This window comes from Scyliorhinus canicula, chromosome 13 (assembly GCF_902713615.1).
Source record: "Scyliorhinus canicula chromosome 13, sScyCan1.1, whole genome shotgun sequence".
NCBI classification, from domain to species: domain Eukaryota; kingdom Metazoa; phylum Chordata; class Chondrichthyes; order Carcharhiniformes; family Scyliorhinidae; genus Scyliorhinus; species Scyliorhinus canicula.
The window spans coordinates 147560381-147586493 of NC_052158.1; the positions used below are offsets into that span (position 1 = coordinate 147560381).

Here is a 26113-nt window from a genome sequence, read left to right on the forward strand (position 1 = left end):
GCTAAATTGCCCCTTAGTGTCCAAAAAGATTAGGTGGGGTTACTGGGTTACGGGGATAGGGTGGAGGTGGGGGGACTTAAGTGGAATGCTCTTTCCAAGGGCCGGTACAGACTTGATGGGCCAAATGGCCTCCTTCTGCATTGTAAATTCTATGTTATGAAGTAAGACCTGGGGATAACGTTTCAAAGCTATTCCTTCAACCCTCACCAATGAGTCGCAGGACGAGTTGCTCATGCCCCATTGCAGTGTCTTGAGGTGAAATTGGGTGAACACTCCACTGGAGTGCTGAGAGAGTGCTGCACTGCCAGATGTGCTGCCTTTCTGAAGAGATGCTGATCTGAGGCCTCGTCTGCCCTCTCTGTAAACGATCCCAAGGCACTATTTGAATTATAGCTGCCGGTGATTGAGGCAGCAGATACCCCTCAACCAGCATCATTAAAACGGATTCCTCGGTCATGATCTCATTGCAGTTTGTGGGAGCGTGCTGTGCGCAGATTGCTTTCCGTCTTTCCTACATTAAGCAGTGACGCCGCTTAAAAGCTTACTTCAGCGGCTGTAAAGTGCTTTGGGATGCCCCGAGGTTGTGAAAAATTTGCGTAATAAATGTAAGTTCCCCTTTCCTTCTTTTCTTCGAAACTTGCAGAGAGGCAGAAGAGGCTCGATGGGCTGATTGGCCATCCTTCCATGCAGTAACCATTCCACAATTCTGTGGATGAACACCCGGACAGGATTTCTGTCGATCCTCTGCCAAGGTTCCAACAGCCGACCGCCAGAATCCTGCCGACGATGTCCCTGGCATTTATTCCAGAGGCTGTGTGATCCCTATGCTGACATCGCAAGTCTGATACTTTGCATCTGCAACTTGCCACCTAGGCCCTGTCTGCAATGTGCAGTGCATTTGGATTCAATTTGAAACCAGTTCACAAGATCTCATGCTATGCAATCTGAATGTGAATGTCGGTAAAACAGTGCACTTAAGTTGCTCTGAGTCCTAACCTGCCTTATTTTAGCGATTATATTCTAAATGTGAGAAACAGACTGGGCATCAATCTGCTTCCATGACTCTCCCTCTCTTTTTTTATATAAATTTAGAGTACCCAATTTATTTTTTCAATTAAGGGGCAATTTAGCATGGCCAACCACCTAACCAGCACATCTTTGGGTTGTGGGGGTGAAGCCCACGCAGACACAGGGAGAATGTGCAAACTCCACACGGACAGTGACCCAGGGGTGGGATTCGAACCCAGGTCCTCAGTGCCGCAGGCAGCAATGCTAACCACTGTGCCACCTGCCGCCCCGACTCTCCCTCTCAAACACCTCAGAAAGAGTGAAATTACATTGAATTTACAGCACAAAAACAGGCTGTTTGACCTGATTTATTCATGTTGATGTTTATGCTCCACACAAACCTCCTCCCACTTTACCTCAACCTGCATTTTCCTTTTTTTCCCCTCTCCCTCATGTATTTCCCTACCTTCCCCGTAAATGCTCGTGGCCTCAACCACTCCATGCGGTAGCAAAGTCCACATTCTAACCACGCTCTGGATAAAGAAATTTCTCCTGGTCTGCTTACAGAATTCATAAAGGACCCGAGTTTTCTCAGGAGTAATTGGACCCTGCTACGAGAATCGCTCGGAAAAAAGAGGGACATTTAAGGGCGAGGGCAGTAAGCATTGACAGGGGCGTTAAGTTCGACGGCTCATTTAGTTCAAAACCCCAGGCCGGATTTGATGGGCCGAGTGGCTGCTTTGTGGTGGGGGGTAATATTCTTTTGCTGTACGGTTCTATGGTAAACAAGATAACGGGTGTGAAATCGGACTTTGGCCTGCAAAAATGGATGTTAGTGAATTAGAAGCCCGCTTAATATCAAGGTGGAAACTAAAATAAAGTGTGATGAAAAATAAATCATACAGTTTCCAGTCAGTAGTTTTAACCCTGTTTGCAAAAGGCCCTGTCAACAACATCTTGCATTTAGATAGAGCCACTAGTAAAACACCCGAAGACTCATTATACGAGTCCTGACAAACTGATGGAACCATCAATTCTACGATCACGTGCTTGTAGGATTAGAATAGCGGTTTTAATATACTTACAACAGAGCCAGCCTGTTAGCCATTGAACTTTCGGTGAACTGGCTGGCTGACTCTGTGGCACGGATCTTTATTCAGCAGCTCCAGGGGGAGGAGTTCTGGGCGGAGCCAAGGGGGGAGCCCAGTACAAACTCTCGAGTACTCCCAGAGCTACTCCTCCTGGTGGTCAGGTAGTGCAACTGCACTTACAATATCGGTGCATATATACACTGGGAACAGAGTGACATTGGTAACTTATAATACCGTGTGAATCTCATTCACCACACAAACACAGTTTGATACTGAGTACCCTAAGGAGATAATAGTATAGGAGACTTAAGCCTTGGTCAAAATGGTAGGTTGTTACATGAGACCTAAAGGAGGAGTGAGAGATAAGTGGGATGGAGGGATTTCGAGAGTTCCAGAGCATCGGACCTGGGCAGCTGACTGTAAGAGAAAAGCAGGGATGTGCAACGGGCCCAAACTGGTGGAGCACAGAGATCTTGGAGGGTTGTAGGGCTGGAGGAGGCTAATGTGTTTGCTCTAATGATTCTCCTGCTTCTCTTTGTCTGAATCTAGGCAGAGCTGACTGAACTCATTGGGTTCAAACATTACATGGAGATGATGATGGTGCTCACTGTGGCAGAGTCCGTGGATCCTTCATCTGATGAAAATGTCAATGTGACGGACACCACATTTAACAAGGTCCCAGTTCGCGTGTATGAGCCAATCAGCCAAAGCCCGGGACTGAGGCGAGCAGTGATTTACATGCACGGTGGCGGATGGTGTTTAGGAAGTGCAAGTAAGTTGTAAAATTGCCCTTGTAAGAATGAAAGAAAGATTTGCATTTGTACCTCATCTGCCACATCCCAAAGCACTTTGCAGCCGATGAAGAACTTCTGAAGTGTGGACCCTCTTGTAATGTTGGCACCGTGGCAGCCAACTCGCACCCAACAAAGTCCCACAATCAACAACAAGAGAAGGTAAGGTAAAGTCGTCATAGTCCCAGATGACCGTAGGCCGCTTTCTCCCCTTCGAGAGGGAGAGCTGAGCTGACTGCTGGTGATTTAACCTGAGGATCACCACACCTCAGGCGAGGGGTAAGGTTGAGGAGGCGGGGCCTTCATGAATAACATGAATAGCAATAAGATAAGCAATATGATCATCAATTGGAACAATGTTGTATGCAGGATAACAATTGGCCAAGACACTGATCAGGGCTCCCAAGCGCTTCTGGGAATACTTTTCCTTAGTCCCAAGACAGCAAGTGGGGCCTTGGTTTGGTGTCTTATCTGAAAGATGGCACCTGCAACAGTGCAGCACTCCCTCAGTATTGCACTGGTCCATTAGCTTGGATTATACGCTCAAGATAGCGAGAGGGTTCTGGAATGGTAATATTACTGGAATTGTTATCCAGAGGACCAGGCAAGTGCCCTGGGGGACATGGGTTCAAATTCCACCACGGCAGCTGGTGGAATTTGAATGTGGTTAATAACATCCAGAATTAAAAGCCAGTCTCAGTAATGGCGAGCATGACACCTTTGTCGATTGTCATAAAAGATTATTGTTACAAAAACCCACCTGGCTCACTATTGCCCTTCAGGGAATGAAATCTGCCAGCTTTGCCGTGATGTGGCCTCCATGTGACTCCAGGACCAGTGTAATGTGGTTGCCTCTGAACTGCCCCCCTCCGAAAGGGCCTTGCAAGTCACTCAGTCCCTGGGCAATTAGGGATGGGCAACAAATGCTGGCCCAGCCAACGACGCCCATATCCCATGAAAGAATAAATAAAAATCCTGGAGTGGAACTTTAACCTGTGACCCCGTGATCCAAATGTGGGTGTGCTGTCCGGTGAACTGTGAAGCAGTTACGAGGTAACAGTGGGAGGAGATCTAATTCTGCAGTCCCCCCTTAGTTTCTGCTCTCAGTTACACCCAACTCATGAGGTGATGAACAAAGGCCTGAGACGAGGAAACGTTGGAAAGAGTCCACCTTGAGCATGCCACCCTCACAATAAACAGAAAATTCCGTGAGCATTGTCGGGGCGTAGAGCCGCCTGGCACCGTCTCGCCATCTTGAGCATAGAGTCCAAGCTGATGGACCAGTACAATACTGAGGGAGCGCTGCACTGCTGTCTTTCAGGTGAGACGCTAATTCAAGGTCCCACTTGCTCTTTTAGCCTTTCCAGTTTCACTTGGTAAAAATAATCAGGCTGTGAAGGGATGGCTCATGCTGGAAGAGGAAAGAAAGAACTCACAGCACCTTTAACGTCCACTGGTGCACAGCAAGATGCCACATTATTCTGGTACCATAAATTACCTTGTGTTGGCGTTAGGGGTCAAGATCCCCGACTAACATGTAAACACTTGAGGCATTGTGTTTGAAATTCCTTTCCTATTTTCAAAAATTTATTCCGAACAGGTTAATGCCTGTGTAGAAATGGATTAAGAGTTTTTGCGTGTTCCCACAGGCTATTATCAAGGTCACAAAGTCAAAGGTCAGCGTTTGGTTCTATCAGATCTGATATCATTTTCAGGCTGCATTGCAGTGAAGTCCATAATGGATCGCATTTAGAAATGGAACTGTTAATATCACAGAAGCTGGGCACGTGTCCAACGATTTCAGAATTCTATAATGGGGAGCTTGTTTTCTCAGTGGGCAATGCCCACTTGAAATGAAAATGAAATGAAATGAAAATCACTTATTGTCACAAGTCGGCTTCAAATGAAGTTACTGTGAAAAGCCCCTAGTCGCCACATTCCGGCGCCTGTTCGGGGAGGCTGGTACGGGAATTGAACCCGTGCTGCTGGCCTGCCTTGGCCTGCTTTCAAATAAATTTTTAAAAATAGGACAGGGATTTCAAACACAATGGGTGGAATTCTCCGCTCCCCACGTGGCGTGGGAGAATCGTGGGAGGGCCTCCCGACATATTTTACGTCCCCCTGGCGCCCCCAGTGATTCTCCTCCCCCCCCCCCCCCCCCGGCCCGGCTCGGAAAAATCGCCGCTCGCCGTTCTTCACGGCGAACGGCGATTCTCCGAGCCCGATGCGCCGAGCGGCCGGCCCTTCACGCCCGTTGCAGCACGCCAGCAACCGCACATGGTCGCTGCATTCATGAAAGGGTGCCAGATGCCCATTTGGGGCATCTAGGGGCCCGATTTGGACGGGAGCACCGCGACTGTGATCCGGAGGGGACAGGCCCGCGATCGGTGCCCACCGATCATCGGGCCAGCGTCCAAAACGGACGCACTCTTTCCCCTCTGCCGCCCGGCAAGATCAAGCCGCCACGTCTTGCCGGGCGGCTGAGGAGACAGACGGCCACTGCGCATGCGCGGTTCGCGCCATCTGCGCGATGAAGTCATCCCTGCATGCGCGGGTTGGAACTGGCAACCCGCGCATGCGCGGATGACCTCACAAATGCGCCGTTTCCGGCATGACGAGGTTGCGGCCTGGAAAGACGGAGGCCCGCTCCTAGTCCCCCGGGTGGGGGTGAATTAGGTGCGGGGAGCGGGCCCCGAGGCCGTCGTGAACCTCGGCTGATTTCACGAAGGCCATCCCGATTTTTATCGGGAGCGGAGAATACCGCCCAATGCCTCAAGTGTTTACATGCTTTCAAAGCCAGCGATTTAGCCCTGTGCTAAACCAGCCCCACTTGTTTCTACGATGGAAGCCAATTTCTCCTTCCTCTACTGTGGTGTTCAAGACACAGTTTATCTTTGTACCGATTTGGACAGTACGTGAGCTTTGGGAGAATGGTGCCTCTTGGAGCTAGTAAAATGGGGCGGGCACCGAACGCCCTGTGAGCCTTGGCAGGGCTGGAAGTGTGGGGGGGGGGGGGGGGGGGGTGGCGTTATTGGCACATGATGTGGAGATGCCGGCGTTGGACTGGGGTGAGCACAGTAAGAAGTCTTACAATTGGCACAGTTCTAGTAGGAGTGTCCCCATTCGTGGCAAACCTTTGCTGAAGCATCCACAAAAATAACACACTTGTGCGACTGGCCAAAGAATTTACTCCAACATTTCTCCAATTTATTTGTTGCAGCCCCTGTGATAGAAATTGCTGCTGTGTCTCTGTGCAGACTGCGTGGGACAATTGGAATGTGCATTCTTTTTACAAGTTGGACTCACACTGCATCACCAACGTAGTCAAACGTCCCACGCTGCTGTCCAAAAGATGAATGAGTTTAGCGGGTGGGGTTGTACTGACTGAATGCATGGTTGAAGAGGATTTTAAAAACAAGATAGAGAACTTAAAGAAAGCCCCAATGCGCACGGGGAAAAAAGTCAAACTCCAATTTTACTGCCTGGTGCACAAGCTAAAATGGCCGAGGTAGTGTCCAATTGTTCACTGATTGAGAATAAACTGTATTTCTCTGGGATCAGGCCACTTCCAATGAGAGTTTCATTGCTGAGAGACTGTCAGAGCTGTGGTAATGATCTGAACATTGAAATGCAGGGAGGAATCACTTGACCTTCAGACAGCACATGATTCGAATGCTCTTGTCGCAATTTGCACTTAGGCAGATATTGAGCCTGGAATTCCTCTGCTGTTCAAGCCAGTGGGAGCTTCCAGCCCCACCGATGGGGCACCCCCGCCATGGGTTTCCTGACGGCTTAGGGTGGATCTAATGGGAAATATCATTCTAATCACAGAATTTACAGTGCAGAAGGAGGCCATTTGGCCCATCGAGTCTGTACCGGCCCTTGGAGAGAGCACCCCACTTAAGCCCACGCCTCCACCCTATCCCAGTAACCCAACCTAACATTTTTGGACACTAAGGGCAATTTATCACGGCCAATCCACCTAACCTGCACGTCTTTGGATTGTGGGAGGAAACCGGAGCACCCGGAGGAAACCCACCCAGATACGGGGAGAACCTGCAGACTCCGCACGGACAGTGACCCAAGCCGGGAATCGAACCTAGGAGCCTGGAGCTGCGAAGCAACTGTGCTAACCACTGCGCTACCATGTTGCCACTCACAGCAGCGGGATCAAATGATCCTGCCTCCGTCCACCAGTGTGCCTCATTCTGCCGCAGCGCCTTCCTTCGCTGAGAAACTCGACATGGGGAGGCCATAGAATCCTATCCAACATGACATCAAGCAGTGCCAACACCAGCCCCCCCCCCCCCTACTTCCCATCGCAGCGACTGCTGTTGCCTCCACCTGCCGAGACCCAGGGAGATGAGATGTTGAACATCTGCTCGGAAAACACCGACATGGACACAGGCCCGTCTGACATAGTCATTCAGCCGCCTTTGAAGCCGGCGCCTTTACCGGCCGCACCACTCAAGCCTCGAAGCACTGCTCAGTACATGCCTTCCAGTCCCGTGCCATCAATGCCAGACTGTCACCCACTCCCTGAGTGAACAAGAGGGCCTTGGCCAGAGGATGTGGATGTTTCTCGGACTTGGGAGGGGGAGAGGTGTTACAAACCCCTTTTGGGACCAAGGACTGTGCTCGATACTATTCTCCCTTTTCACCTCAGAGCGTGAACTCCACCAGTAATTGGAGGCAGGGCCGGGATTCTCCCAAAATCGGCGGGGCGGCAAATACTGGCACCAAAGAGTGGCGTGAATCGCTCCACCGTCGAGTCGCCTGGAATCCTCCGCACATCCGTGGGCTCAGTTGGCGCGGGAAGGGTTTGCGCCACGCTAACCGGCGCCGAAGGGCCTCCGCCAGCCGGCGCGTTTTGGCACATGCGCAGGACCGCTGCCGTGTTTCCTACGCATGTGCAGGGGATTCCTTCCCCGCGCCAGCCATGGCGGAGCCTTACACAGGCCGGCGCGGAGGGAAAGAGTGCCCCCATGGCACAGGTCCGCCCGCAGATCGGTGGGACCCGATCGTGGGCCTGGCCACCGTGGGGGCCTCCCCCCCAGGCCGGATCTCCACCCCCCCCCCCCCCCCCCCCCCCCGAGGACCCGCTAACAGCCCTCCAAGCCAGGTCCCGCCGGTATAGACCTTGTCTATTTCACGCCGGTGGGACTGACTGAAAACGGGTGGCCGCTCGGCCCATCGGGGCCCGGAGAATTGCCTGGGGGGCCGCTGCCAATGGCCCCCGACCGGCGCGGCGCAATCCCCGCCCCCACCCTAAAACCGGCGCCGGAGCATTCGGTAACCGGCGTCGGAGTAGTGGGGTGGGAGTCACGCCGCCCCCTGCCGATTCTCCGACCTGGCAGGGGGTCGGAGAATTCCCCCCCCAGGGTTTCCCCTTCACAAGTGGGAACCCCTCAGTATAAAAACCCTAACCTGGGTGCAGGTCAGGGAGGCTGACCCTTTGGGAAGAGGAGTTGTAGCTTTGTGATTTTGTGTATGCCGTAATAAACCTTTGTTCATTCCTATTTTTAAAAAATAAATTTAGGGCCAATTTTAGAGTGGCCAATTATTTTTCCAATTGAGGGCCAATTTTAGAGTGGCCAATTCACCCATCCTACACATCTTTGGGTTATGGGGGTGAAACCCACGCAGAGACACGAGGAAAATATGCAAATTCCACGCGGACAGTGACCCAGAGCCGGGATTCAAACCCGGGTCCTCAGCGCCACAGGCAGCAGTGCTAACCACTGTGCCCCATTCCTATCCTACCGTGCGTTCCTGAGTCTCTTCCATCGTATTCTGCACAAACAATCTGTATCTTCTGAAAGGACAAAGGCAGCAGAGTCGCCACCTCCAAGTGCTGCTCCAAGTCCACATCTTGACTTGGACATGCAACGCAGTTCCTTCATGGGCACTGGGTCAAAATCCAAAACTCCTTCCCTATCGGCGTTACGGGAATACCTGCATAACAACAACTTTTGTCTAGATTGTCCCATTTATAATAGGCGAGTAATAGTTAGGAGCACTGCTGTTGGGCCTAGTCAACTGAAACCCAGATTTTGAGCCTCTCGGGCCCAATGTCTGCCCGGCTCTCAAACCTAAGCCCCATTATTCTTACAGCTGCCAGCCTTCACTGTCTCTCCAGAAACTGAGCAACCATCCTCCTCAGCAAACAACTAGTTGAACAATATCCTATTCAATGAATATCCATGACCTTTATTGAGCCATACAGCTTTACAGCACAGGAAGAGGCCCTGGCAATCACATCCTTCCAATCACAAAGTGCACTCACTGTGGCCTGACGAGTGTTTAACGCAGCTCCATCGTAACATCTCTGCTCTTATATTCTATGCCTCGGCTAAAAAAGGCAAGTATTCCATATGACTTTTTGACCACCTGATCGACCTGTCCTGCTGCCTTCAAGGATCCATGGACATGCACTCCAAGGTCCCGCTGGTCCTCTGTACTTCCTAGGATCCTACCATTCATTGTGTATTCCCTTGCATTGTTGGTCCTCAGAAAATGTGTCACCGCAGACTTTTCACGGTTAAATTCCATTTGCCACTGTTTTGCCCATCTGACCAGCCCTTCTATATTATCCTGTAATCTTCTCGCTATTTACAGCACCATCAATTTATGGATGGGATTCTCTGGCATCCCTGTGGCATGTTTGCGTAGAAACATAGAAAATAGGAGCAGGAGGAGGCCATTCGGCCCTTCGAGCCTGCTTTGTCATTCATTATGATCATGGCTGATCATCCAACTCAATAGCCTAATCCCGCTTTCCCCCCATATCCTTTGGTCCCCTTCGCCCTCTGTGCTATATCTAACTACTTCGTGAAAATATGCATCCACAGACTGACCTCTGGTTCTGGACCCACCCACCATCAGGAACATCCTTTCTGCATCTACCCTGCCTAATCCTGTTAGAATTTTATAGGTTTCTATGAGATCCTCCCTCATTCTTCTGAACTCCAGAGAATATAATCAAAACCTAGTCAATCTCTCCTCATACGTCAGTACCGCCATCCCAGGAATCAGTCTGGTAAAACTTTGCTGCACTCCCTCTGCACACAATGTTCCATGTGTGGCCTCACCAAGGCCCCAAACAAGGTATGTTTGCAGCAAGACATCCCTGCTCCTGTACTCGAATCCTCTCGCAATGAAGGCCAGCACACCATTTGCCTTCTTTACCGCCTGCTGTACCTGCATGCTTACCTTCAGCGACTGGTGCACAAGGACACCCAGGCCTCATTGCACGTTCCCCTCTCCTACTTTATGGCCATTCTGATAATAGTCTGCCTTCTCGTTTTAGCTGCCAAAGTGAATAGATAACCTCACATTTATCCATATCACATCTGCCATTCATTTGCCCACTCGTTCAAATCACACTGATCTCTGCATCCTCCTCACAGCTCACCCTCCCTCACAGTTTGGTGTCATTTGCAAATGTAAAGATATTACATTTTGCTCTCTCATCTAAATCATTGATATATATATTGTGAAAAGCTGGGGTCCTAGCCCCGATCCCTGTGGTACCCCACTAGTCACTGCCTTCCAATTTGAAAAACTCATTAATTCCAACTCTTTGTTTCCTCTCTGCCAAACAGTTTTGTATCCATCTCAATTAACTACCCCCAACTCCATGCGCTTTAATTTTACATGCTAATCTCTTATGCGGGACTTTGTCAAAAGGTGACTGTCTATGTGGAGTTTGCACTTTCTCCCCGTGTCTGCGTGGGCTTCCTCCGGGTGCTCCGGTTTCCTCCCACAGTCCAAAGATGTGCAGGTTAGGTGGCTTGGCCGTGCTAAATTGCCCTTGGTGTCCAAAAGGTTAGGTAGGGTTATGGGGATAGGGAGGAGGTGTGAGCTTAATTAAGGGTGCTCTTTCCAGGGGCCTGTGCAGACTCGATGGGCCGACTGGCCTCCTTCTGCACTGTAAATTCTATGATGTATGAAGTCCGAATAAACCACATCCACTGGCTCCCCTTCATCAATTCTATTAGTTAAATCCGCGAAGAATTCCAGTAGGTTTGTCAAGCATGATTTCCCCTCCATAAATCCATGCTGACTCTGTCTGATCCTGCCACTGTTTTCGAAGTGCTCTGCTGTAAAATCTTTGATAATGGATTCTAGAATTTTCTCCACTTCCGACGTCAGGCTGACTGCTCCCTAATTTTTGGCGGCGGGAAGCATGCTCCGGTGATCGGATCGCCAGCGGCGGGATCTTCTGATACCGTTGCTGTCATTGGTATTTCCTATTGGTCCCACCCCACACCGTCGGGAAACCCGAAGCAGGGGCGCGGCGTCAGCGGAACCGGAATATTCAGAGAATTCCGGCCTTTGTGTCATCATGCGAACGTACTGATCAGACCCCCCACATTCACATCCAAATCATTCATGTACACTACAAGGAGCGAGGGACCCAGCACCGATCGCTGCAGAACATCACTAGACATGAATGAATGGATGAAATGAAAATCACTTATTCCCGTAACAGCCTTCCCGAACAGGCGCCGGAATGTGGCGACTAGGGGCTTTTCACAGTAACTTCATTTGAAGCCTACTCGTGACAGTAAGCGATTTTCATTTCATTTTCATTTTATTGTCACGAGTAGGCTTCAAATGAAGTTACTGTGAAAAGCCCCTAGTCGCCACATTCCGGTGCTTGTTCAGGGAGGCTGGTACGGGAATTGAACCGTGCTGCTGGCCTGCCTTGGTCTGCTTTAAAAGCCAGCGATTTAGCTCAGTGTGTTAAACCAGCCCCTTTGGTTTCCAGTCGCAAAATAATCCTTTCACCATCACCATCTTCGTCCTGCTGCTCAGCCAAGTTTGGATTTGATTTGTCAAGTTGCCCTTGAATCTGTTCCATTTATTTGCAAGCATCAATCTGATGTGATCCGGTAGCTTTTTGACATTAAATACTCCTTGCATACTGCTGTCTATCTGTTGGCAGATGACTCCACTGTACTTCTGCAAACTGCTCATTGCAGTTATAAAGTGCAACAGTGCTATTTAGTGGCAGTAGAAAGTATTACAGGATGTATTACAGAATATATTTTTCATTACGGTGTCAACTAATCAAGGGTTGCCAACTTCTGAAGTCTTCAAGGTCACTGTCGACTCTGTTGAACAAAGTCACCAGGCTGCGAACGGAGATCTGTGTGTTTTTTCTTCATTCTTTTTGAGCACTTCCATTTATGAATGGGGAAAGATTATGTTGCCAGGTAGGTAAGAGGCTGCCTGATTGGCAGTCGAGGGCATCTCAACTGGGGAATGAGGAGCTGATTTGTCTTCCAATTGGCTGACAAATGGCAGAGTGCAAAGAGGCCGTGTGTATCACGTGGCCAGTGGGAGCAGGGTGGGATGGTTGGAGGGCATGGGTCATGTGCTGAACCCTCCTGGAATATCTCAAACCAGTTGGCAGCACAGGTTTCTGTCAAAACCGAGGCCGATGTGAAAGATCCTAAGCTGCAGTTTGAACAAGAGCAGTGAGCTTGCCCAGTCACCTGGTGACATCGCCACCTCTCTCTCTCCCCCCCCCCCCCCCCCCCCCCCCCCCCCGGCCCTCAACTGGCACAGTTGCAGAATTGTGGATGCAGCTGTGAAGTGGCTGTGTTCCAGACGGAGTCGAGCCATAGATCAGCCATGATCTCATTAAATGGCGAGACAGGCTCGAGGGGCTGAATGGCCACCTCCTGTTCCGATGTAGAACAATGATCCAGAGACCTGACATCGTGAGACGGGAGTTCAAACCCCTCCCTGGTTGTCGGGGAAATTTAAAGTTAGATAACGAAGTCCATCTCAGATAAAAAGCTGGTTCTGTCTCGGCAACCATGTGAAAACTGGATTGCTGGACGCACTTAGTTGATTCACCATGTCCTCCAGGGAAGGAAGTCTGCTGTTGTTACCCAGTCTGCTCTGTGGTGATTCCAGATCCGAGCACAATGTTGGCGCTTTATCAGCAGCCCCCCAACATGGCCTCACTCCTCCCCCCCCCCCCCCCCACCCTGCCCCCCCTCACCGCTCTACCACCCGACCCAACTAGCACAACCCCATCTAACCTAAGGGCAATTTATCATGGCTAGTCCACCTAACCTGCACAACGTTGGAGTGTGGAGGGGGAAATCGGGGCACCTGGAGGAAACCCCCATGGATCCGGGAAGAACACAGACAGTCACCCAAGGTTGGAATCGAACCCAGGTCCCTGGCGCTGTGAGGCAGCAGTGCTAACCACTGTGACACTGTGGGGGAGTTGGTCTGTATGTTGTTATTTGAATTGAACCTGTTTCATTGATTTTGACAGTACAGCTGATCTAAGCTTTCATTTCTTTTTCAGAAATGCAGCCATATGATTTCCTATCAAGAAAGAGTGCAACTGAGCTGGATGCAGTCATAATTTCTGTTGAGTAAGAACCCAATGTGCTTTGATCTCATAATAGAACACTGTTGGAGAGTGGATGATTAATTACGTTTGGACCCCGTAACCAGACAAAGTACTTAAAAACACATTTGTTAAGTGGCTCCTGGGATTGTCAAGGGCAAATTTAATGGGGCTGCAAGTTAATAAAGCATGGTTTTGATAGATTTACGAAGATTGTTAAGGGTATTTTGATTTTATTGTGATTGCTCAGGACGTTTGTGACAGACAGCCATTATTGCTTGGCCCAGTGTGTACCTGTTGATCAGGGAATTGACAAAAAGGTTCAAATGTGCAAAGACCAGAGCTTCAGCAGGGGAAACAGCAGCTACCAAAACAAAGGGCATCTGCTTCCTGTCTGAACCTTAGGGGCGGCACGCTGGCACAGTGGTTAGCACTGTTGCCTCACCGCGCCAGGGACCCGGGTTCAATTCCAGCCTTGGGTGACTATGTGGAGCTTTCACTTTCTCCCCGTGTCTGCGTAGGTTTCCTCCCACAGTCCAAAGATGTGCAGGTTAGGTAGGCTGGCCATGCTAAATTGCCCCCTTGGTGTCCAAACGTGAGGTGGAGTTACGGGGATCGGAAAGGGGAGTGGGCCGAGGTTCGAGTGCTCTTACAGAGGGTCGGCTCAGAGGCGATGGGCCGAATGGCGTCCTTCTGTACTGTAAGGATTCTATGATTGATCAATTACATGTAGAATTATAAAACAATTAAACAGTCATCCCTAGCATTGTACCTACTTGCTTAACTTTTGTGTTATTCATGCTTGGGATGTGGCATCACTGGCCAGGTTGGCATTTATTGTACAACCCCGTTGCCCTGGGAAGCTGGTGATGAGCTTTTTAAACACTTGAAGCAGTTCAATGACGAGCATGGGGCTACTTCAAAGGGCAGGAAAAAGTCAGCCATGTGGACAAAGGGCTGCCATTCCATTTAAGCCCCAACTGCGTCCAAACAACTGAAGTGCATGAGTGAACCTGTTGGGATTTTCCCTATCTGACAGGTTTCTTCTGTTGATACAAGTTTGCTTTAAAAAAAACTTTGAAGAGCTCGGAGTAGGTGTATCTCTAAACTGTCACAGTGAGATTTAAGTTCACATTCTCTGGACCGTTAGCCCAGTCCTCTGAATTATTAGTCCCGTAACCTCCACACAGCGGCATTCCAGTGAGCACATCCTAGAATCTCTCCCCATAGTCTGCCATTGAATGTTGATTTGCCCCTACATGCACCTCATCTCTTCCTGTTCATGCTTAACAGATAAACGTGTGAGTTAGGAGTAGGGGTAGGTCATTGGGCCCTTTGGGCCTGCTCCGTCATCCGATAAGACCATTCCTGATCTGATTGTGGCATCAACTCCACTTCCCTGCCTGCTCCCCCAATAACCTTAGGTTCTTGATTGACAAGGGAGTCAGTCGACCTCTGCTGTAAACATACTCAGAAACCCCTGTCGCCACTCCCTATCTGGGGAAATGAACTGCAAAGACTAACGACTCACTGAGAGAAAAGAAAATTCCCTCAATTCTGTCTAAAACGGGAGATCCCCTATTTTTAAACTGTATCCACTAGCTCTCGTCTCTCCCACAAGGAGAAAAATCCTCTCCGCATCTATCCTGTAAAGTCCCCTCAGGATCTGGTATTTCAACAAGATCGCCTCTCAAACTTCTAAACTGAAATGGATACAGGATCAACCTTTCTTCATAAGATAGCTCCTTCACCTCAGGATTCAGCTGAGTGAACTGTATCTGAACTGCTTCCAATGCAATTACATCCTTTCTTAAGTAAGGTACACAACACCCTGGTTTGACCCCAATTGGAAGACTGTGAACATTTCTGGGCACCACATCTTAGGAAGGATATTTTGGTCCTGGAGGGAGTGCAACGTAGGTTTACTAAAATGAGACCTGGACTATGGAGGTTAAGTTGCGAGGAGAGATTACACAAAATAGGTCTGTTTTTGCAAGAGTTTAGAAGGTTAAGGAGTGATCTGATCAAATTATTCAGGATATTAACAGGAAAAGACAGGGTTGATAAGAATGAACATTTCCACTGGTTGGTGTTTCTAACACTAGGGGGCAGAGTCTAAAAAATAGGGCCAGACCGTTCAGGAGAGATGTGGGGAAGCACTTCTTCACTCAAAGGGTGGGAGAGATTTGGAACTCTCGCCCACAAACAGCAGTTGAAGCTAGATAGGTTATTAATGTTAAATCTGAGATAGGTAGATCTTTATTAAACAAAGACATTAAGGGATATGGGCCAAAGGCAGGTATATAGAGTTAGGTCGCAGATAAGCAATGATCTCATTAAATGGTGGGACAGGCTCGAGGGGCGGAGTGGCCTACTCCTGTTCCTATGAGACCAAAACCATAGACTGTTATCCAGATATAGCCTCACAATGACCTATGCAGCTATAACAACCCTTCCCTACTTCTATATGGCATTGCCCTTCCATAATAATAATAACAATCTTTATTGTCACAAGTAGGCTTACATTGACACTGCAATTAAGTTACTGTGAAAAGCCCCTAGTCGCCACATTCCGGCGCCTGTTCGGGTACACAGAGGGAGAATTCAGAATGCCCGATTCACCTAACAGCACGTCTTTTGGGACTTGTGGGAGGAAACCGGAGCACCCGGAGGAAACCCATGGGGAGAACGTGCAGACTCCGCACAGACAGTGACCCAAGCCGGGAATCGAACCTGGGACTCTGGCGCTATGAAGCAACAATGCTAACCACTGTGCTACTGTGCTGCCCTCCTGATCATATACCTTCCTGTGCAACCATTTTGTGAACCAGGGCACCCTGATCGCTCTGCACTACCCATGTTCTGCAATCTCTCTCCACTTAAAAAATTATATATTTCTATTCTTTCTGCCAAAGTTCACATTTGCCCACATTACAATCCATCTGCCGGGTTTTAGCCCAATCGCTTAACTTATCTATTTCCTTTTGCAGACTCCTTACGTCTGCTTCACAACTTACTCTCCTACCTATCTCCAGCATCAGCAATCCTACGTTCCGTCCCTTCATTCAAGTCATTGGTATAGATTGTGAGCAGTTGAGGCCCCGGGACTGATTCTTGTGCCGCCCCACCAGTGGCAAGTTACCAACCCAAAAATGACTATTTTTTTCCCTACTCTCTGCTTCCTGTTCGCTAACTAATCCACTCTCCGTGCAATAGGTTACTGCCCGCTCCTTGAATTCTGATTTTGTTCAGTAGCGTTTGCTGGCGCACCTGAATGTATTTTGAAGATCCAAGTACCCCACATCTACAGGTTCCCCTTTAGCGGAGTTGCTTGTTACTTTTCCAAATAACTGTAATAAATTAGTGAAACGTTATTGGACCATGACTAAATGCCCTGCTGTAACCTCCGTAATAATAGATTCGAGCATTTTCCCAATGTCAGATGTTCGGCTAACTGGCAACCTGACTGGCCATTTCCTGTTTTCCTATCTGAACTCATGGATGGGATTCAATGCCCTCCCATGGTGAGTTTTGTGGGGAGAAGGAGGAGATGGGTGGAGGGGGGGTGAAATTTGCTGTTGAGCCCCCTCCGCCACAACCTCCACCCGCCACCACTGACCTACGACCTCAGTCCCTAGGCAATCCTGGGCCTTGGATCTGTGCACTGTGGGCAGCAGGTGGCACCTCGCCAGCGATGCTGCCAAACAATGAAGAACTGCCAGCCTTGGATGTTCTGGCAGCTCTCAGAGACGGGACTTCTGATCTCAGGACCCTTCATCCCAGGGAAGGTCCATTGCTGCCCAGTAAATGCCTGATTGGCACTGAATGCAGCAGACCTTCCCGAAAGGGGTCGGCGCGGGGTGCGTCAGCCGGCAGTCAAGACTCCGTTTCCCACATTAAATTCTGTCCACGTGTCTGTTTCCCTCCTGACACGGATCAAGCTGGGAGGTGTGGGGAATTCAGAACTTTTGTCCATTTCAGACAGTATCAGGAATTTTGCTACATTTGGACAAGCGATGTGGGAGCACGTTCTCTGTTTTGCCCAGCGATTTGCTTTGGAAACAGCTTCAGACAAGCAGGTGCTCCTTCACCAGTGTGACTATTCCCAATTCTCGTACCAACCGACCTAGGCATATCACTTTGCACTAAAAAAAAATCCCCTCCACGTTTCCACATTGACAAGGTACATTTTTTACAAGGTGTCTATAGGACAGACAGAATCAGCCCATTCAGCCCAAATTGTCTGTTCTGGTGGAGGTCCCTTTTAATTCACCAGTACGTCCTGTTCCCTTCTGCCTTATCAATATAGCTCCATTCACCTTAACGGTATTGTTCGATATGCTGCTCATACCAACTACACCTTCTGGAAAAGGTTTCTCCTGAATTTCAGGCAAGCTTTATTAGTAACCATCTTATGTTTATGTTCTTTGGACTCCTCCAGCACTCTGCACCTCACAAGTGGAAACATCTATATACCTATCCCATCAAACCCCTTCATAATTTGAAGGACCCCTAGTAATTACTTTTGTTAGTAGACCTTATCATATTAATTTTTAAATATTCATTCATGGGAAGTGGGCCAGCATTTATTACCTATCCCTAAATGCCCTGGAGAAGGTGCTGGTGCGTTTCGTTCTAAAGTCCATTTGGTGTCGGTACACCCAGCGTGCTGTTAGGGAGGAAGTTCCACAATTTCGACCCAGTGACAGTGAAAGAATGGCATATATTTCCAAGTCAGGGTGGTGAGTGGCTTGGAGGGCAACCTCCAGGTGGTGGGGTTCCCAGGTATCTACACAGTACATAGAACTTTCAGTGCAGAATGAGGCCATTCGGCCCATCGAGTCTGCACCGACCCACTTAAGCCCTCACTTCCACCCTATCCCCGTAACCCAATAACCCCATATAACCTTTTTGGTCACGAAGGGCAACTTATCATGGCCAATCCACCTACCCTGCACATCTTTGGACTGTGGGAGGAAACTAGAGCACCCGGAGGAAACCCACGCAGACACAGGGAGAACATGCCGACTCCACACAGACAGTGACCCAGCGGGGAATCGAACCTGGGACTCTGTCGCTGTGAAGCCACAGTGCTATCCACTTGTGCTACCGTGCTGCCCGTGTCCTTCTAGAAGTTAGTGGTTGTGGGTTTGGAAGGTTTTGTCTGAGGAACCTTGGTGAGTTCCTGTAGTGCATCTTGTAGATGATACACAAGGCTGTCACTGTTCATCGGTGGTGGAGGGAATGAATGTGGAATGGGGACTAATCAAGTGACCTGGGGCTGGATTCTCCCCTACCCGGCTTGACGGAGGGTCCCGGCGTAGGGTAGTGGCGCCAACCACTCAGGGGTCGGGCCTCCCCAAAGGTGGGGAATTCTCCCCACATTTGGGGGCCAGCTCCGCGCCGGAGCGGTTGGCACCAGAAGACTGGCGCAAAAAACCGGCGCCCCCGGCAGCGGGGCTGACGGAAAGGCTTTCGCCGGTCGGCGCATGCGGCGGCAGTGACTCAGCGACCAGCTGCCGCTGACGTCACCACCGGCGCATGCGCGATGTGGGTTTCTCTTCTGCTTCCGCCATGGCGGCCGCGGAAGGAGAAAGAGTGCACCCAGGGCACTGGCCCGGAGTCTGAGCGGGTGGCCCCGATCGCGGGCCAGGCCACCGTGGGGGAACCCCCCGGGGTTCGATCGCCCCCCCCCCCCTCCCCCCCCCAGGACCCCGGGGCCCGCTCGCGCCGCTGATCCCGGCGTTACAGAGGTGGTTCAAACCTCGGCGGTGGGAGAGGCCTCCCTGCGGCGGGACTTCGGCCCATCCGGGCAGGAGAATCACCGTAGGGGCCTCGCCGATCGGAGTGGCGAGATTCCCGCCACCGCCACTTCCCGGGTGGCGGAGAATCTCTGCCACGGCGGGGGCGGGATTTTCGGCGGCTCCAGGCGATTCTCCGACCCTGCTGGGGGTCGGAGAATTACGCCCCTGCTTTGTCCTGGATGGTGATGAGCTCCATGAATGTTGTTGAAGCTGCACTCATCCAGGCCAGTGAAGAGTATTCCATTACACTCGTGATTTGTGCCTTGGAGATTAGATGGTAGACATGCTATGGAGAAACAGAAGGTGAGTTCTCTGCCACACAGCAGTTTACCTGCTTTCATAGTGTTTATATGGCTGGTCCAGTTCAGTTTCTGGTCAACTGTATTCTCCAGGATTTTGATAGTGGGTGATTCAGCAGTGGTAATGCCTTTGAATGTTCATAGAGTCCCTACAGTGCAGAAGGAGGTAACTCAGCCCATCAGGTCTGCACCGGCCCCAGAAAAACACCCCACCTCGGCACACTTCCCCGCTCCATCCCTGTAACCCTGTAACCGCAGCGGAGCACCAGGAAGAAACCCATAGATAGGGAGAGAATGTGCAAACTCCACGCAGCGTCTCCCAAGGCTGGAATTGATCCGGGTCCCTGGCACAGTGAGGCAGCAGTGCTAACCACTGTGTTGCGCATTTCTTTTCAACAAGCTAATTGATCAGTGTTGGTTGACCCCCCCCCCCCCCCCCCCCCCCCCCCCCCCCCCCCTTCATTCACTGGTATATAAAGACGATGCGATCATTAATATTACAGGATGCATTTTCCGGAGATGGTAGGGGTTCTGCTCCCAGGGCCAGCAGCGGGTGGGCGTGGGGCTGCCTTACCCCTCCAAGTTACAAGAAACCTTTCCGCTGGGCTGCTGCTGAAAGGCTGCCTCCATTTAGCTGGCCCTATTAAAAGGACCCCCAATTGGATCTAATGTAAATCGGCTGTCCACCTACTGGGATTAGGCAGCGTATTTGCTCCCGTTCCTGCCATTGGTGAAATGCCCCACTGACAGGGCTGTGGTTGGGACCCAATCCCATTCAGCTGCCTGCGGTTTGACCTACTTCCCCACCTCAGGGGTTATGGGGGGCAGGCAATAAAACACAGCCCTTTATCTTCCTCTCTGAGTTTGGTTATTTATTGAACACACATTCCGAAGTAAGCAACTGACCCGTATTGTCAGTTTTGCCTGCAGGTGGATTAGCAATTAATCTGCTCCCCAAATTCTGACAAACCCATTTCACTGTTCCAATTCTAATTCCGTTTCCGCACCTCGCGGTGCGTCAAGGCGGACTTTTGTCTGCTTCCACAGCTAGTTATTTCTGGAACAGGTCGCTAATCTGTCGCCAGTCATTTTGCTGCTCACCGCACACTACGTCAAAGCAGCTGGTCTCCGTCTCAAAGTCATGAATGCAAAAGTCTATCAGCAACAACTTTCAGGAAATCAAAGCTCCTGCAACTTCGTAAACCGCCTCCAGGCACTTCACAGAAAAGACATGACACTGAGCCCCACAGGGAGATTTTGAGACGGACGAACATAAATGCTTGGCCAAAGAGGTCGGTTATGAGTAGCGACCCATCAGAAGTGAACAAAACGGAGAGGGTTAGAAAGGGAAGCCAAAGAGATACCAATGGGGCATTTGAATTCTGAATATGTGACACCCCGGGTTAAGAGAGGTGTTGTGGCGCAGTGGTAGCGTTTCTACCTCTGGACCAGAAGCTCTGGGATCGAGCCCAACGCCAGGGCTTGTTGGCCACAGAAGGAGTGTACAATGTGGTTCAACAGGCTGATCATCAGTTGGTGAATCCTTCTCCTCTTCCCCCCCCCCCCCACCCGCCAAAGGGTAAGAAACTGTGTGGGTGTGAAGATTTATAAAAAGCACCCAAATTGTTTTTGATATAGATTGATGATAAATGGGAGGTCCAAAGTGAAATTTCTCAGCGAGCCAGCGAGAGTTTATCAGTCCTGTGCAGAGTTCTGATAGGCATCAGCCATGTGCTTACACCCATTTAATTTTGCAGATATCGCTTAGCGCCGGAGTACCACTTCCCTGATCAGTACAATGATGTTTACACTGTGGTGAAGTACTTCCTGCAGCGTGACGTGTTGCTTCAACACTCAGTGGATCCAGGTAGAGTTGCTCTGTCAGGCGATAGTGCCGGAGGCAATCTGGCTGCTGCGGTAGCCCAGCAGGTACGGTGACACGCATCACTCAGCGGCCTTGTGACACCTCTTAACACCGCATGCTTTTGACTTGCTGAACTGATGTTGTTGAAATGTCCGTTTCACCTGAAGGGAACATTCGCTCACATTCCCCCGGCTCCTGCAAAAACTGGGGACTGCCCTCCTTTGCTGGGTTCAGAATCATTCGGCCCATTATGCCCTTCGAAAGAACCATCCAATGAGAGTGCCTCTCCCTCTATCCATTTTTCGTTGTCCCGCCCGATAAAATAAACCTCACAAAGTACCCAAAAATGGACGGATTTCTGGAGTGTGAGGCCTGCTGATGAAGCTGGGGTGTTAATCTAGGAAAAGAAACAACAGCAAAATCCTGGTGATTCGGGAAGCCTATAACAAAAACAGAAAAGGTTGGAAGTAACCAGCAGGTCGGAACTCGACTCGGAAAGGTCATCGACCTGAAACGTTATCTCTCTTTAGCTCTCCACAGATGCCGACAGATCTGCTGAGTACTTCCAGCTTCTTCTCTTTCTGTTATGCAGAGGAACAGCCACACTGGGCCCAAGTTATGCCACAAATATGACGTTAATATTTAACAAAAGCTAACTAAAGTCTGTTTGCGATGTAATTAAGAAGATAAGGAAATTGAACCAAACTACTGCCATAATAATAATATTATAATCTTTATTAGTGTCACACGTAGGCTTACGTTGTCAGACAGATGTTTAATACTTTTATCCCATTCAGCTCAATAATCCATCTAACAGTTCACAAATGTCAATTGCTGGATGCTAGGGGTGCAATATTGGGTAAGATCATGTTGCACCAGGTTTATCACTCATTTGTTTGTGCCTTTTAAGTTACAATTTGGAGGATCCATAGGATAACCTCCCCACGTCAAGGGGGCTTGTAAAAAGCTTCTTCCTGGGTTACTTTGGGAAATGTGCCATTTGTACCTTTGAAAGGCCCCAGTGGAGTTTATGCCAGTTCAGATCTGGTGTGAGTTCTTTTTGAGATTTCTGAAGGCTCCCAATTCTCACCAGAATAATGTAACAAATCCCAGCATGGAGGGTCATTCAGCTCGTGACCTCATTACAGCCGTGGTTCAAACATGGAGAAAAGAGCTGAATGCCAGAGGTGAGGCGAGAGAGACTGCCCTCGACATCAAGGCAGCATTTGCCCGAGTGCGGCATCAAGTAGCCCCAGCAAAACTGGAGGCTCAACCCATGAAAAATTAAAATCGCTTATTGTCACGAGTAGGCTTCAAATGAAGTTACTGTGAAAAGCCCCTAGTCGCCACATTCCGGCGCCTGTTCGCCATGTGGTTAGCACAGTTGCTTCAGTGCACCAGGGTCTTGGGTTCGATTCCCGGCTGAGGTCACTGTACGGAGTCTACATTATCTCCCTCTGTCTGCGTGGGTTTCCTCCGGGTGCTCTAGTTTCCTTCCACAAATCCCGAAAGACGTGCTTGTTAGGTGAATTGGACATTCTGAATTCTCCCTCTGTGTACCCGAACAGGCGCCGGAGTGTGGCGATTAGCGGATTTTCACAGTAACTTCATTGCAGTGTTAATGTAAGCCTACTTGTGACACTAATAAAGATTATTGTTATCTTCAGTTGTTTCATTAATGACCTTCCATCATAAGGTGAGATGTGGGGATGTTTGTTGATGACTGTACAATGTTCAGCTCCATTTGTAACTCCTCAGAAGCAGTTTATTCAAACGCAGTAAGACATAGCCAATGGACCCGATTCAGCGGACTTTTGTGCTGGTTTAGCACACTGGGGGGCTGGTTTAGCACACTGGGCTAAATCACTGGCTTTTAAAGCAGACCAAGGCAGGCCAGCAGCACGGTCCAATTCCCGTACCAGCCTCCCCGAACAGGCGCGGAATGTGGCGACTAGGGGCTTTTCACAGTAACTTCATTGAAGCCTACTCGTGACAATAAGCAATTTTCATTTCATTTTTCATTTTTCAAAATCCGCTGAACGGCACTTTTAGCAGGTGTTTCTCGGCTGCAGCGCCGTGGGGAGTGTCTCCCCGTCCAGGTCGTACTGAGAGGGATTTCAGCTGCGAACGATCTGAAGCTCTTTTGATCACACCCCCCAACCTTGGGGTGGTTCCCAAGAAGCCCCCCCTCCCCATTCACTCTACTCTACCTGGCAAGTTTCCCCCAGGCCCGAACCCTGGCAGTGCCACCTAGCACCTGGGTAGCCTGGCACCTTTTCAGTGCCCCACCACCTTGGCAGTGTCAGCTTGGCAGTACCAGTGTGCCCAGGTGCCAGGGGGAGTACCAGGGTACTACCCTGCCATGTCCATGACCACTGGGGGATCTGCAATGGACTGAGTGACCTCCCCTCCCCCCAGGTGCTGTTACGACTGGTCCACGACTGTGTGGGCTGGTACTAAATCGCGCCTTGGCGAGGTCTCCCAGGCGCAGTTGGTGAGTCCCGGGCACCGGTGAATCCAACATCCAGATAATGGCTCGTTTAAATATTCAGATCTCACCAGACAGAGCGAAGCGAGTGGCTCGCCTGGCGTGGAGCCCAATTTGCCGCTAGCCCGTGATTCACCTGTTGCGCCCGTATCTGTGCCAGTCGTAACAGCATCACTGAATTGTGCTCAATATCCAGGTTTGGGCTGACAAGTGGCAAGTAACATTTATTCCACAAGTGCCAAGCAATGACCGTCATTGCCCCTTGACATTCAATGGCATTACCATTGCCAAATCTCCCACTATCAATATCCTGGGGGTTACCGTTGATCAGAAACTGAACTGGACTAGCCACATTAATACTGTGGCTACCAGGGCAGGTCAGAGGCCAGGAATCCTGCAGCGAGTAACTCACCTCCTGCCCCCCCCCCCCCAAAAAGCCTGTCCAGCAGCTACCAGGCACAAGTCAGGTGTATAATGGGATGCACGGCAACTACCATCTAGAAGGACAAGAGCAGAAGATACCTTGGAACCCCTGTGACCTGGAGGTTCCTCTCCAAGTGGCAGCCCATGGGGCTAGTTTAGCACAGGGCTAAAACGCTGGCTTTGAAAGCAGACTGAGGCAGGCCAGCAGCACACTTCAATTCCCGTACCAGCCTCCCTGAACAGGTGCTGGAATGTGACGACTAGGGGCTTTTCACAGTAACTTCATCTGAAGCCTACTTGTGACGATAAGCCATTTTCATTTCATTTTTTTTCATTCAAGTCACTCACCACCCTTACTTGGAAATATAGCGCCATTCCTTCACTGTTGACGTGGCAAAATCCAAGCACCTCCTCCCTAACAGCACTGTAGGTGTACCTACACATCAGGGACTGCAGCAGTTCAAGATGGCAGCTCACCACCACCTTCTCAAAGGCAACTAGGGATGGGCAGTAAATGCTGGCCCACATCCCGTAAATTAGTTTTAAAACAATGCCTTGCCCAGTCGGAGTTTGTCTCCACTGTGGGATGAAGCTTGGGCATGGTACCACACAATCTTACCTCTCTGTCTTCCTAAAATCCTTTACACTCCTCACCTTTTGTCAAACCCAGTGCCAGCAGCCAATTTTCAGTGCTTCTTCCAACGGCTTTCCTCAACAATAATAATAATAGCTTATTGTCACAAGTAGGCTTCAATGAAGTTACTGTGAAAAGCCCCTAGTCGCCACATTCCAGCACCTGTTCAGGGTGGCCAGTACAGGAATTGAACCCACGCTGCTGGTCTTGTTCTGCATTACAAGCCAACCGTTTAGCCCACTGAGCTAAATCAGCCCCTGTCATCTGTACGTACTGAGAATGAAAGTTGGTCCAGCACTAAACACACCACAATCTGGTCCCGTTCAATCCAAGCTGCTCCCATCCAGACAACAAATAAAGTGATCAATAGTGAGGCGAAACACAGAATGCTGGAAATAATCAATAAACCTCTTTGCATCTAAAAGAGAAAGACTTGCATTTGTTTTTGTCACCGGGTACATTCCCCCCAAAATGTCTCAAATGAAATTGACACTTTAAGTTGCAGCGATGGTTGTCTCTCAACGAGGCATCCGCTTTGCACCCTGAAAGTTCCACAATGAATGACCAATTAATCTGTTATGTCGCGTCGATTCCTGAGCAGGACCTGGCATATCAATAGGCTGCCACAGCCTCAGTTTACATCTCATCCATTTCTCATAATGTGGAACTCACTCAGTGGTTTGCCTGTTTGGCATGTGTGATAAAAGTCAAAGTGGGACGTGAGTCTCTAATCTCTCGGCCACCCATTGATTGCGTACAATTCTGGTCGCCACACTACCAGAAGAATGTGGAGGGTTTGGAGAGAGTACAGGAGAGGTTTGCCAGGATGTTGCCTGGTCTGGAGGGCGTTAGCTGTGCGGAGATGTTGGATAAACTCGGATTGTTTTCACTGGAACGACGGAGGTTGAGAGGCGACCCGACAGAGGTTTACAAAATTATGAGGGGCATGGACAGAGTGGACCGTCAGAAGTTTTTTCCCTGGGTGAAAAAGTCAATTACTAGGGGACACAGGTTTAAGGTGTGAGGGGCAATGTTTAGAGGAGATGTGCGAGGCAAGCTTTTTACACAGAGGGTAGTGGGTGCCTGGAACTCACTGCCGGGGAGGTGGTGGAAGCAGCGACGATAGCGTCATTTAAGGGACATCTTGACGAATACATGAATAGGATGATGTGGAGATGCCGGCGTTGGACTGGGGTGAGCACAGTAAGAAGTCTTACAACACCAGGTTAAAGTCTAACAGGTTTGTTTCAAATCACTAGCTTTCGGAGCACTGCTCCTTCCTCAGGTGAAATAAATAAGGTGGGAATGGACGGCGGCATGGTAGCATAATGGC

The 26113-nt window shown here is 49.8% G+C and overlaps 1 protein-coding gene across 1 annotated transcript in view; it reads left to right on the forward strand.

The window, feature by feature from the left end:
- The window catches only part of aadac (arylacetamide deacetylase), a 61489-nt gene that overhangs the window by 33647 nt on the left and 1729 nt on the right, over positions 1-26113 (forward strand). Inside the window, exons 2-4 of the mRNA XM_038816687.1 lie at positions 2649-2871; positions 13224-13293; positions 21129-21300. Of these exons, the coding sequence (XP_038672615.1) occupies positions 2649-2871; positions 13224-13293; positions 21129-21300 (465 nt within the window). The remainder of the gene's footprint in view (positions 1-2648; positions 2872-13223; positions 13294-21128; positions 21301-26113) is intronic.